Here is a 14,199-nt window from a genome sequence, read left to right as displayed (position 1 = left end):
AAGACATACAGTACTGTATGAAAGCTTTTGTTCCTCTGTAATTATGTTCATAGTAGTTTGCTGTGAAGTTTCCTTTCAACGTGCTCTGTCAAATAAATGTATGCCCTGGTGGTGAAACCTCGAAGCGGGCTGACACAAACGGTAATAGGCCTATAATTGACCCTCGTGATACCGAATTTTGAAATCACGTTGGGCCGTTGTCTCCTTTGTCAGTCAAAAATGTACATACAAGAGGCCTACAAAATACTATTTTATTTATTTAATCCTTATTTAACTAGGCAAGTCAGTTAAGAACAAACCCGGACAACGCTGGGCCAATTGTACACCGCCCTATGGGACTCCCAATCACGGCCGGTTGTGATTCAGCCTGGATTCGAACTACAGGGTCTCTGTAGTGGGTGTCTGTAGTGACATCTCAAGCATTGATGCAGTGCCTCAGACCACTGCGCCACTCGGGAGCCCCTCTGTCGTTCTGCCCTTGAGCAAGGCAGTTAACCCACTGTTCCCCGGGCGCCGACAACTTGCATGACGATTAAGGCAGCCCCCGCACCTCTCTATTCAGAGGGGTTGAGTTAAATATGGAAGACACATTTCAGTTGTACAATTGACTAGGTATCCCTCTTTCCCTTTCCTTCTGCCTCACTGAAAGAGGCAGCGTGGCATTTGAACCAGCATCAACGATTCATTGCCATGACTCACCATTGTCAGATTGTTTGGAAAATGTCAGCTTGAAGAGCCATTATATCAGACCAGCTGTTTATAAAAGTATCTTTAGCCTTGGTGCGTCACATCGAGGAGACAAAGGGGAGAGGGTGGTTAGCGACTCAGCAGGGCTTTTCATTCAATCACCGTAACTGGTTGTCTAGGATGTTCAAAACAACATTTGTTTTATGCTGGAAAACACCGGAAGAACGTTGCTTTTGACTTATTGGGTTTGATAGAATAGAGATCTACGGGCCCTATCCTTACTTTAAATATGTGTGTGTAAATTGGACTTTCAAAAGGAGAGTTCTGAGAAATGTGAAGTTATATGCGTGGATCTCAAGTCAGCATGTGTCCATTATAGTCTAAAGGCCTTCAGTGTATCTAAGCAATAATTCTGTGAGCATCAATGCATTATTTTAATTTGATATTGTGTACAAATAGGCCAACCTATATTCACATACAGTAAATTAACCATTTAGCCACAGTAAGGAGGAAACGTTATGGGAAAGTGTAGTCTTACTAATAAACTGGTTCCCTGAGAGGAACCAGACACTAAATGCTGATCCAAGCCTTTTATGTCTGGTCCAGAGCAAGACTTCATTGCATGCATGTGTGACCTAGGCCTGTAAGCATGTGGTAGTTTTAGCACCACTGTTGGGTAGGTTATGTTATAGAATGTGCACTTTGCCCGGTAGGCCGTCATTGTAAATAAGAAGTTGTTCTTAACTAACTTTCCTAGTTAAATAAAGGTTAAATAAAAAAATACACGTATTAATTGCAACTTGTGAGAGGCTATGTTATTGATTTGTTGACGTTGAATGAGTTAATGGATATATTAGAAGGTTGCAGATGCATTTGTTCAAGACACAAACTGTCACTCTTAGTTACTTTCTGTAAAATTTCTACTTGTAAATGTCAATACATCCTTAATAGAAGTAGTGAAGAGCAAAGTCAGATTCTTCAAAAGATAAAGTTGCTTAGCTGATCCACCTTCGGTATAAACAGCAGTATCTTCCTGTTTCGCTATACTCAAATCGAATTTGATTGGTCACATACACATGGTTAGCAGATGTTATTGCGAGTGTAGCAAAATGCTTGTGCTTTTAGTTCCGACAGTGCAGCAATATCTAAAATGTAATCTAACAATTCCACAACAACTACCTAAAAATGTAAATAAAGGAATGGAATAAGAATATATAAATATATGGATGAGCAATGACAGAGCGTCATAGGCAAGATGGTATAAAATACAGTTTATACATATGGGATGAGTAATGCAAGATATGGAAACATTTAAAGTGACTAGTGATCCATTTATTAAAGTGGCCAATGATTTCAAATCTGTATGTATGCAGCAGCCTCTGTGTTAGTGATGGCTATTTAACAGTCTGATGGCCTTGAGATGGAAGCTCTTTCAGTCTCTCGGTCCCAGCTTTGATGCACCTGTACTGACCTCGCCTTCTGGATGGTAGCGGCGTGAACCGGCAGTGGCTCGGGCGGTTGTTGTCACAGGAAGGCCAAAAAGTTAATCTAGGATATTGGGTGTTGTAAGTGTCCTGGAGGGCAGGGAGTTTGCCCCCGGTGTTGCTTGTGCAGTCCGCACCACTTTCTGGAGAGCCTTGCGGTTGTGGGCGGTGCAGTTACCGTACCAGGCGGTGATGCAGCCCAACAGGATGCTCTCAATTGTGCATCTGTAAATTTTTAGGTGACAACTACATTTCTTCAGCCTCCTGAGGTTGAAGAGATGCTGTTGCGCCTTCACCACATTCTGTGTGGGTGGACCATTTCAGTTTGTCCGTGATATGCACATCGAGGAACATAACTTTCCACCTTCTCCACTGCTGTCCCGTTGATATGGATAGAGGGGTGCTCCCTCTGCTGTTTCCTGAAGTCCACGATCATCTCCTTTGTTTTGTCGACGTTGAGTGAGGGGTTGTTTTGCTGACACCACACTCCGTGTCCTCACCACCTCCCTGTAGGCTGTCTCGTCGTTGCTAATCAAGCCTACTAATGTTGTCATCTACAAACTAGATGATTGAGTTGGAGGCGTGCATGGCCACGCAGTCRTGGGTGAACAGGGAGTACAGGAGRGGRCTGAGMACGCACCCTTGTGGGGCCCCAGTGTTGAGGATCAGCGAAGTGGAGATGTTGTTTCCTACCTTCACCACCTGGGGGCGGTCCGTTAGGAAATCCAGAACCCAATTGCACAGGGTGGGGTTGAGACCCAGGACCTCAAGCTTAATGATGAGCTTGGCGGGTACTACGTTGTTGAATGCTGAGCTGTAGTCAATGAACAGCATTCTTACGTAGGTATTCCTCTTGTAACGATGGGATAGGGCAGTGTTATGGCGATTGCGTCATCTGTGGACCTATTGGAGCAGTATGCAAAGTGAAGTGGGTCTAGGGTGACAGGTAAGGTGGAGGTGATATGATCCTTGATTATCCTCTCAAAGCACTTCATGATGACAGAAGTGAGTGCCACGGGGCGATAGTCATTTAGTTCAGTTACCTTTGCCTTCTTGGGTACAGGAAGAATGGTGGCCATCTTGAAGCATGTGGGGACAGCAGACCAGGATAGGGAGAGATTGAATATGTTGGTAAATACACCAGCCAGCTGGTCTGCGCATGCTCTGAGGACGTGGCGAGGGATGCCATCTGGGCTGGCAGTCTAGTGAAGGTTAACACATTTAAATGTCTTACTCACGTCGGCCACGGAGAAGGAGAGGGGGGCCCACAGTCCTTGGTAGCGGGCCGCGTCAATGGCACTGTATTATCCTCAAAGCAGGCAAAGAAGGTGTTTAGTTTGTCTGGATGCAAGACGTCGGTGTCCGTGACGTGGCTGGTTTTGTTTTTGTAGTGTGATTGTCTGTAGACCCAGCTCAATTTTCAATCCTTCTCCTTTAAATGGTAGTGTGCCCCGGTCACCATCGTCATATTTGCTAGAAGCTTTTGTTTGTGGTCTATACCATGTCAAATCAGGAGCTTTATTCAACTTCATTAATTGGTAACTCCACAGTAGAGAATTATGAGCAATTGTTAATTAATTAGTTGTATTTCAATTAATTCCTCTAAATTGACTGAAAGGGAATACAATGTAGGCTAGTACGACCCTGGCTAGTGTTTTCTGTTGAGGGAACCCAATATCCCTTATTCCTGTGAGCTAACATCATGATTGTTTTTCTGCATTGTGCCTTTTTCTTCTTCTGAGTGTGCACCTTGGGACATTGTGTAAATAATTAAGAGAGAGCTAATTTCAAGCTTCCTTTTAGCCCACAGCTAACTTACATACTGCAATGAATAATTAGATATAATTATTCTACTAGCCTACATCTTAACCTACTGTAACTGAACAGTACTTGACCCTGTGAAGACTATCACTGCTGTATGCTTGGTTCGCATGTGTGGCATTATTTCTGTACTATACTACTTTGCTTTACCATGCAAATAAATCGAGTGTTTTTGATACCAGATCTCATTACCTTTTGGACGTATGGACTAACTGCGTTATGGTATTGAAAACGTCTTTCCTATGTCTATGCTTGCTCAAAGAATCATGTTTTTTCTTGGAACTTGCCCCCCCCCCGAGCGATAACGCTGACTGTTAATCTGAAATGGAATGTCCTATAGATGCCCATTTGAGAAGTCTAATAGTGGCTTCGTAGCCAATTTCATTAAATATGACTCATGCTCCTATAAAAGCGCCATTACTCTTTGAAATTGGACCTCTGTAATCCGTCATGCCTAGTATCAACATTGGTGACAGCCTATGTGCTACCATTTGCACTAGTTATTTACCCTGTGTTCAATGTAGTCTAGAGTCTAGATATCCATTTAGTTTGTTTCCAGATTACATTTAGCCGAATCCCATTCTTAAAAGCAATTCTGTATTTTTCTGAATCTATAGGCTTTGGCTGTATCGTCAACCTATTTTTAGAAGGCTTGCTGAAAAGAATGGATTGAGGCTCAATGCTGTGTGTGTTTTCAATATGAAAGGAATGTCATGCAAGCTAGTAGCCTACTGTACTACTCTGTCAAGCTGCGTGTGTGTGCACGCTTACGTTCGCTCTGTGCATCCAGGTGAAATGATACGTAGGCACACTGCAGGGCTAGTTCTCATTTTATGATTGGCTCTTGGTGCTCTATTTCTGGCAGTCTGTTTCCATGGCTCTAAACAGACTTTGTAATGGGATATTTCAATTTAAATGAAAAATCACCACAGAGTTCGAGATTATCTGCCTGTTTTGGAATAAGAATACTAATACGAGTGACTAGAGCGGAATTTTTCCACAATGGAAATGCACATTCAGCCGGCTACAACAGTTTCCTCATATTTATCTGCAAGCGCTTTGATGATGAACTCAGGGCTAAATGCTCGGGGGTTAGCCCAATTTTCTGCTGCTATGCCCACGCCAAGCATAATCATGTGACTGTCTTGTGAAGGCAGGGGGAGCAAAGTGTTTTATTCCTCTGGCTTTGTCGATTCCAGGGAGTGTAGAGATTGTGGGCTAGATTGGACTCCTACCCTGTCATTTTGTATCCCAAGGCTTCCAGTTTCTTGTACATCTCTATCCAGTTTAATTCAAAACTTGTAGCGTGGATTGTAAACAGAGCAACCTCAATGAATGAATGTTTACTTGAGCTGTGCTTTTTTGCTGCTGATAATGGCAGTGGAAGTCTCAAGATGTTGGAATCTTGTAGAACTTTGGTAGATCAACTATGCATGGCACAGTCAAAGTAGGAGCTGCCTATAGAATATTTATGTTTTGTAAATAATTAACAGGAGCATCACTCTGAATTGTCTTGGAGCATTACTAAGCTTCCTGTTGACCATATTTCTGTGTAGCTCGTAACGAGACCAGACAATTGAGGTGTGTATTCCCCCCACTTGACCCTAGAGCAGTTTCCCAAATGGAGGTTAGTAGCGGCTAGTCCCTTCTGTGTCACTAAAAATCAGCGTGTGAAAAGAAGTAGGCTATTGTTTTGCTCTGATGGGTCTAAAGAAAATCCCCAAAACTGAGGTTATGGCAATAAAAGGAACCACTGCCCCAAGAGTGACCTAACATCCACCTTCATTTTCTTCCACTTCCCTCCACTAAGTGTATTAGGTCCTAGGTCCACCAGGCAATGTCAATCATGGTGTACCCCAGGGAAGACCGTCTGGAGAAGCTGTCCCAGGAGGAGATCATCTCCAGCACCAAGCTGGTGATCCAGGGCCTGGAGGCGCTGAAGAGCGAGCACAACTCCATCTTGCACAGCCTGCTGGAGACCATTCGCTGCCTGAAGAAGGACGAGGAGGCCAACCTGGTGCACGAGAAGTCCAGCCTGCTGCGCAAGTCAGTGGAAATGATCGAGCTGGGGCTGGGCGAGGCGCAGGTAAGGGTTGAGGGTCCCTGGGTGATAGGAAGAGACTTGGGGTGGTTATAGCACGGGTTCTCAATCCATTCTTGGGGGGATCCCCATGAGTTAACGTTAACAGGAGTTAATGTTGCATGCGTCAGAGTTTCATGTTTTAAAGTTAACTAGTCTTTCTCTTGTTTATGTAGGCTGCTTGTCTCTGCCCACATGAATCCACCGCTGCCACAAATTGTGACCTTCATTATTAATCAATCAATCGTATTTATAAAGATGTCACCAAGTGCTTATACAGAAACACAGCCTAAAACCCCAAAGAACAAGCAATGCAGATGTAGAAGGAAAAACTCCCTAGAAAGGCAGGAACCTAAGAAGAAACCTAGAGAGGAACTAGGCTCTGAGGGGTGGCCAGTCCTCTTCTGGCTGTGCCGGGTGGAGATTACAAGAGTACATAGCCATTAAGGCCAGATCGTTCTTCAAGATGTTCAAATGTTCATCGATGACCCGCAGGGTCAAATAGTAATCAGTGGTTGTAGAGGGGCAACAGGTCAGCACCTCAGGAGTAAATGTCAGCTGGCTTTTCATAGCCAAGCATTCAGAGGTTGAGACAGCAGGTGCGGAAGAGGGCGAGAGAGAGGAGGTCCGGGACAAGGTAGTACACCCTGTGAACAGGTCAGGGTTCCATAGCCACAGGCAGAACAGCAGATACTGGATCAGAAGCACGACCAGGTGGACGGGACAGGTACAGCCAGGAGTCACCGGGTAGTCCTGAGGCATGGTCCTAGGGCTGAATCACATACAATGATACATAATTAATTGATCCCTCTGCATGTATGCACCTTTCTCTATCAGGTGATGATGGCCCTGTCTGCCCACCTGAACGCTGTGGAGTCGGAGAAGCAGAAGCTGCGTGCCCAGGTACGTCGACTGTGCCAAGAGAACCAGTGGCTGCGGGATGAGCTGGCGGGCACCCAGCAAAAGCTGCAGAAGAGCGAGCAGAGTGTGGCCCAGCTGGAAGAGGAGAAGAAGCACCTGGAGTTCATGAATCAGCTGAAGAAGTACGACGAGGATGTGTCCCCTACTGTGAGTTGTTATGCACTCGCATACACCCATACTTGGATGCACAACAGAATCGCTTGCAAGCACACACGCACCGCTGCCGAATCAGTTCAGGAAGTATGAACACATTTCTTTCTCTGAGGTAATACACACACAAACTCCCTGATCATAAACAATTGAACCAGCTCCAGAGATGTAATCCTCATGCAAGTAATCAGGCATTGCATAAGCCTCAGCTGATGAAGCTGCTTCTGGGGGGTTGCAACTGTGACCTATCGATAATACTTGACCTCTTCTCTACTGCCTATGTAGTCTACATTCTCTATTCTCAACCAGGATTTGGATCTCTCCATTTATGTGCAAGATCATTTTTAGAGCGGATTGATCGCTAGGGAATTCTCCCTAAGAGATGAAATGAGAGCTGAGAGCACGTCTTTTGTAAAGCCTAGCAACCTATTAGTTAACTAGACAGACAAGCGCCATATTCTGTCATAAAAGAGCCATTTCACTCCTCTCGTAATCTTTATTCTTCCCTCTTTTTCTCCCTTTCCATGAGCAATGCAGGCTGCCAAGGTGAATGAATGGGTCTCACTCACCATCTTTAATATATATATTTTTAAGTAATATTCATTTACCCTTTATTTAACTAGGCAAGTCGGTTAAGAACAAATTCTTATTTACAATGACACCCCAACCATTTTGAACTGATTATAGTGTATGTTGGGCGGAAGTCATCTATCCCTTGGCTGCTGTTAAGGCAATTAATTTAGTCATTAACATTTATACATATTGACAAGAGCTCATTAATATGTACCAAATGTAGTCCAGACTGGAATTTAGCACTTTTCAAATGATGTCGGCTGTTGAATATTTATAGTTCTTGTACGTGTCTGGGAATGCAAGGACAGGAGGTATGAATGTGGAAGGTGGGGTGGAGTGTTTCTAGTTCAGCCTGAAGGGAACCGTGATGAGGTGCATGAGTCTCCTTGAGCACCCTGCTGTCTGTCAAACATTGACTCTCAATTCGATGGAAACTTCTTGTGGCCATCTGGGATTTAAAGGCACAATGTAACTTTAATTTCAAGTCAAAAGCGCTGCCCTGGCTGTTTGTAAACTGTGGGGTAGGTCTTGGCAAATGTAACTGCCACTGAGTATATAATTAGAATTCCACTCCTTAGACCAAACCAGATGTCCTGAAAAAAGGATGAAACTGGCAATAAGTGACATTGTTTTTTTCCAGGAGGAGAAAGATGGAGAGCCTCCTAAAGATACACTGGACGACCTCTTCCCCAATGATGAGGAGGAAAACAGTCAAGGAAGTAAGCGGTCTGTCTACTACAACCATATCCTGCGTCGTCATACAGTATCGGATTAGTATAGATTCTTTCATGTTCATATCTTTGGTGCATAACGTCAAACAACAACCTGCTGCGTCATCTTGTTTTTTTAATTTAAGGTTCCATATTTGAAATGGAGTTGCTCTAATATTGAGCTGAGGACCCTCAAATCGGATAATTTTATTAGCACAGAACTGGCATTTTACTGGTCTTCAAATCTTTATATTCTATTGATTGTATGCAAATGAGAATTCCAAATCCATATTATACGAACGTAAAACTCTGCAGAAACTGCCCAAACCTTCTAACTGGGAACAAACCGCATATGTCCCTGCCCCGTCCTATCCTTCAGTGCCGCACCAGCATAACAGCGCAGCGGTGGCTGCGGCCCAGCAGGGTGGCTATGAGATCCCGGCACGCCTGAGGACCCTCCACAACCTGGTTATCCAGTACGCCTCCCAAGGCCGCTACGAGGTGGCCGTGCCCCTCTGCAAACAGGCCCTGGAGGACCTGGAGAAGACATCCGGACACGACCACCCTGACGTGGCCACCATGCTCAACATCCTGGCCCTGGTCTACAGGTGTGTGTCTGTGTCGTAGCCCACCATATTAACCCTTCTCCTGCTGGAGCCGTGTTATCACACTTATGTGCTGCTATCCTTTGTCATTATACTGTAACACCTCTGTAACCACACATTTTCACCACCAATACCACTTATCTACACACTGCTCTCTTCCATACCAAGTTTTTTCAGGATCTTTTTCTTTTAGACTTATGTATATCCCTTTTCTTCGTTTTTTTTCAGGGACCAGAACAAATACAAGGAGGCGGCTCACCTGCTCAACGACGCACTGTCCATCCGGGAGAAAACCCTTGGGAAAGACCACCCTGCGGTGAGCTAGTCTACCGGATGGAGCAATCTCTTTTCTCACTAGACGAAAGGGACTTTTCTGCGTTTTTTGTTGTTGTTGTTAATCTTTGGTTGGATATTAAGATTTGCAAGGACATGGGTTGGAGCTGGTCAGGTTGAAACTGCCGACAGCGGCTCCAAGGGCTGGTTAATCCTAAAGCATGTGGGCCATTTATATATTACAGGAATGTACTATTTATCACGTTCCTAATGGCAAATCTGGTTGTGTCAGCACTTGGACAGGCATCTAGCACTTGGAGTTAGTCCTGTTAATATGCATTCATACACATCCACATCACAAGCTCCTGGAAAGTACATGGGCATGATGGGAATGCAAAAGGTCCTCAGTCCCTGTAGTGTAAATGCTCCCAAAGGTGAAATGTCCGTTATCACAAATTGTACAACTATTGTCAATTTATATTAATGTCAATATGTAGTGGTGTTAGAGGTCTATAAGCTGACACATTTGTAGTTGCACTTTGGGAGCACTAAAACAGTACAGGCTCCCTTGTTTGACTCGCCTCACTGCAGGCACAGAGCAGCTACATAACACGATGAAAGCTGCTCACTAATCCTTCTCTTTCTCAGGTGGCTGCGACACTGAACAATCTGGCAGTGCTGTATGGAAAGAGGGGAAAGTACAAGGAAGCTGAGCCCCTTTGCAAGAGGGCTCTGGAGATCAGAGAGAAGGTAGGTCCAGTGCAGACATACTTGGTACAATGATAGAAGGTCAGTTAATTTGTACTGTGCTACATTCAATTAGGAATATTACCAATGAATATACTCAACAATTGCAAATGTCACAATCTGGAATTGAAAAGTAGCTTTACATAGGTGGTGCTTATAACCGAAGTTCATCACCAGCTCATGAATCATTTTTAATATGGCGAGACGTTGATATGAGGTCCTATTACATGACAATGCATTTTTTGTAGCTTTGATGATAGCGGAGGTTCTTTAATAAATGATGCCGTCACTGTCCCATAACAGTTCTGATGGTTTCATGGCAGCCATAAAACATCAATGTTTATCATATATACAGTACCAATCAAAAGTTTGGGTACACTTACTCATTCCATTCCTCATTTTTCTTTATTTTTTACATTGTAGAATAATAGTGAAGACATCAAAACTATGAAATAACACATGGAATCATGTAATAACCAAAAAAGTGTTAAACAAATCAAATTATTTTTAATATTTTAGATTCTTCAAAGTAGCCACCTTTTCCCTTGAAGACAGCTTTGCACACTCATTCTCTCAACCAGCTTCATGAGGAATGCTTTTCCAATAGTCTTGAAGGAGTTCCCACATATGCTGAGCACTTGTTGACTTCTTTTCCTTCACTCTGCGGTCCAACTCATCCCAAACCATCTCACATGGGTTGAGGTCGGGTGATTGTGGAGGCCAGGTCATCTGATGCAGCACTCCATCACTCTCCTTGGTCAAATAACCCTTACACAGCCCGGAGGTGTGTTTAGGATCATAGTCCTGTTTAAAAACAAATGATAGTCCCACTAAGCGCAAACCAGATTGAATGGCGTATTGCTGCAGAATGCTGTGGTAGCCTTGCTGGTTATAGTGTGCCTTGAATTCTAAATAAATCAGTGTCACCAGCAAAGCACCATCACACACCACCTCCTCCATGCTTCAAGGTGGGAACCACGCATGCGGAGATCCGTCGTTCACCTACTCTGCGTCTCACAAAGACACGGCGGTTGGAACCAAAAATCTCAAATTTGGCCTCGTCAGCCCAAAGGACAGATTTCCACCGGTCTAATGTCCATTGCTCGTGTTTCTTGGCCCAAGCAAGTCTCTTCTTATTATTGGTGTCCTTTAGTAGTGGTTTCTTTGCAGCAATTCGACCATGAAGGCCTGATTCACGCAGTCTCCTCTGAACAGTTGATGTTGAGTTGTCTTATTTGGGCTGCAGTCTGAGCTACAATTAACTCTAAGGAACTTATCCTCTGCAGCAGAGGTAACTCTAGGTCTTCCTTTTCTATGGCAGTTCTTAAAATTTTCCGAATTGACTAGCCATGTCTTAAAGTAATGATGGATTGTCGACTACCTAATGAAGCTGGTTGAGAGGATGCTAAGAGTGTACAAAGCTGTCATTAAGGCAAAGGGTGGCTACTTTGAATCTAAAATATATTTTGATTTGTTTAACACTTTTGGTTTCTACATGATTCCATATGTGTTATTTCATAGTTTTGATGTCTTCACTATTATTCTGCAATGTGTAAAATAAAGGAAAACCCTGGAATGAGTAGATGTGTCAACTTTTGACTGAGACTTTATACAGTACATCTTTCAAAATGAGTTGCGTTTCCATCTCTAGAAATGTTCCAATGATTATATGGCTGCACCTCAACTTGTGTTGGTTGATGCTTATGTCCTCTCGCCTCCCATATAGGTGCTGGGCAAGGACCATCCTGATGTGGCCAAGCAGCTGAACAACCTGGCCCTGCTGTGCCAGAATCAGGGCAAGTACGAGGAGGTGGAGTACTACTACTGCCGCGCCCTGGAGATCTACGAACGCAGGCTGGGCCCTGACGACCCCAACGTGGCCAAGACCAAGAACAACCTGGTGAGGGGGCTGCCTGGCTTGAGTCTACTGCTGCTCAGGGTTGAACAACTCGCGTGTCTACTGGTTTTCTCTTTCACCTGACACTAATTGCACACAAGTGACCACACCTGGTTTCCCAGGTCTAAATCAGACGGTGGTTTCAAATTAAGAACAAAAACCAGCAGACACTAAAGGCCATACGACACAGGTATCAAACTCATTCCACGGGGGGGCCAAGTGTCTGCGGGATTTCACGCCTCCCTTGAACTTGATTGATGAACTGACTCCCGACACCTGATTGTCTAGGGCTTAATACAAATATTTTTAGAAGACACTAGGCTTTCCATGGAATGAATTTGACACCGCTGTCCTATGAGAACCAACGATGCTCATCCATACCATAGCTCTTTGTTCCTGTTATGTTGTTTTTATTTATATTGGTATTAGACTCAACAAGATGGTGCAAGGACGAGAATGAACTTTGTTTTCCTTTTTAAAGATCAAAAACCGTGATGGTTGCATCTGGTTCAGTGATTTGCCTTTTCTCCCATCTCCCAGGCTTCGTGTTACTTGAAGCAGGGGAAGTACAAGGAGGCGGAAATCCTTTACAAAGAGATCCTCACCCAAGCTCACGAGAAGGAATTTGGATCCGTGGATGGTGAGCAAACTAGTCCAAAACTCGAAAGGGCCACAACAAACACTTGGGGATAGTAGTCACTTTGCCTCCTTATTTGCAAACCATTTTTTTCAGAATGTTCTTCGTCTACACAGTTACAGTACGATCTAGTGTTGCTTTCACATGAAATGGCTGTTCAGTCAATTGAGATCAACGTGAGTCAGTTACATAAATCCTTATGTGAATTCAAAGTCTTGGGTTTCTAGAAGGAACAATGGAGCACCTGACTGTACTGACCATAGACGTATATTAAGTCTGTGGTTCTGACATCTTAGAACACCGTTATTTCACACACAGCTAGTTTGCCAGCAGACAATGCTAACTGTGATTTGTCACATTTTGCCATCAATTGTTAGGATGGGTTATTATGACACCCAGTTAATGACAATGAAGTGTAGCGGTTCATTGCTAATGAGAACATAGTCAACATTCGACTTGAAGTACAGAATAGTGCAGGCTAGAGCAGACTGATTTTAAGAGCCGTTCAAGAAATACTTCGAAATAAATTTTGAATTTCTATATAAAGAAAGCAACTGGTTACTAAGAGTATAGAGTATATGAAAGGATTGTTTAAAAGATTTTATTTAAAAAAAAAAAATGTTGATGTAAAGATTTTGAATATATTTAAGGGCAAAAAATATACTTCTTCCCATATTGAATGTATTGGAAACTTTTTCCTATTTTCTAGCATTTGCAGCTGTATCTGATGTGCAGATGAATGATAGTTTTCATTTGAGGTGTTACGGATGATCGAAGTGCCATAAAAGGTCTTCTTGAACTTTCTCTCTAAATGCCATATGTCACATTGTAGGATAATCACTGGGCATGTGCATATGATACACAGCAATGAAGGTAAGTGGAAACATTGGTGGGGGTTTTCCCATAGTGAAAAATGCACATATCTGGAACAAGAACAAAATCCAACTTGGTTTACATAGGTGTTGCTTATTATATTGCTCACCATTTAATTATTTATTACCATTTGCGATACAGAGATATTTAAGTCTCGGTTTTGTGTGTCTTCATGCATGAGGGCATGGAATTGTCTAGACTTTGTTAGTTTTGTGTGTTTTTTTGTTTTGTTTTTTGTCTTGTGTAAAATTCCATACTTTGTTATACTTTATATAATAGTGGCATTGATTTTTTGGTTTTGGTATTTTTTGGTTCTTCTGTCATGAAGTCGTCTCTTATTTTAAATCTTTCTTTGGAAATCCCTTCTTGAAGTAGTGTGACACAATGCCTTCGTAACACTGTTATAGGATCACATGTATTTTTTATACATAACATACATGACCACATAACTACTAGCATAATACTTATGTCGCTGTAAAGAAAACAAAGGTTGGTTATCATACACTGTCCAAAGTTTGTCTTCATTATGATAGTGTTTTTCAGGCTGAACATGCCAAGATATTTTAAGTAAGCTACCACGTGTATTTTTCATTGTCTTTCAGTCACATGTTATGTTGAGTTTATTGAATGTTTTTGACATTGACAATATTCTGTTCATTTTATTTTGACATTTTTATGAAATCAATTAAATATGCTTCATTTATTTTTTATCCATAATGAAATTAAATGCTTTCATCAAAG

General features: G+C 42.9%; 1 protein-coding gene across 2 annotated transcripts in view; it reads left to right on the top strand.

The window, feature by feature from the left end:
* Positions 1–14,199, top strand: part of LOC112068863 (kinesin light chain 1) — a 29,423-nt gene that overhangs the window by 3,656 nt on the left and 11,568 nt on the right. For both annotated transcript variants that reach the window (XM_024136083.2, XM_070438321.1), the window contains exons 2-9: positions 5,803–6,078; positions 6,910–7,140; positions 8,357–8,435; positions 8,806–9,034; positions 9,260–9,347; positions 9,953–10,054; positions 11,778–11,951; positions 12,489–12,588. In XM_024136083.2, coding sequence (XP_023991851.1) covers positions 5,830–6,078; positions 6,910–7,140; positions 8,357–8,435; positions 8,806–9,034; positions 9,260–9,347; positions 9,953–10,054; positions 11,778–11,951; positions 12,489–12,588 — 1,252 coding nt within the window. In that variant the 5' untranslated portion in view covers positions 5,803–5,829. The remainder of the gene's footprint in view (positions 1–5,802; positions 6,079–6,909; positions 7,141–8,356; positions 8,436–8,805; positions 9,035–9,259; positions 9,348–9,952; positions 10,055–11,777; positions 11,952–12,488; positions 12,589–14,199) is intronic.

The sequence above is a fragment of the Salvelinus sp. IW2-2015 genome, unplaced genomic scaffold (assembly GCF_002910315.2).
Source record: "Salvelinus sp. IW2-2015 unplaced genomic scaffold, ASM291031v2 Un_scaffold776, whole genome shotgun sequence".
Lineage (NCBI taxonomy): Eukaryota > Metazoa > Chordata > Actinopteri > Salmoniformes > Salmonidae > Salvelinus > Salvelinus sp. IW2-2015.
The sequence above is the reverse complement of the archived record's forward strand: the minus strand, read 5'-3'. Positions and strand labels throughout refer to the sequence as shown.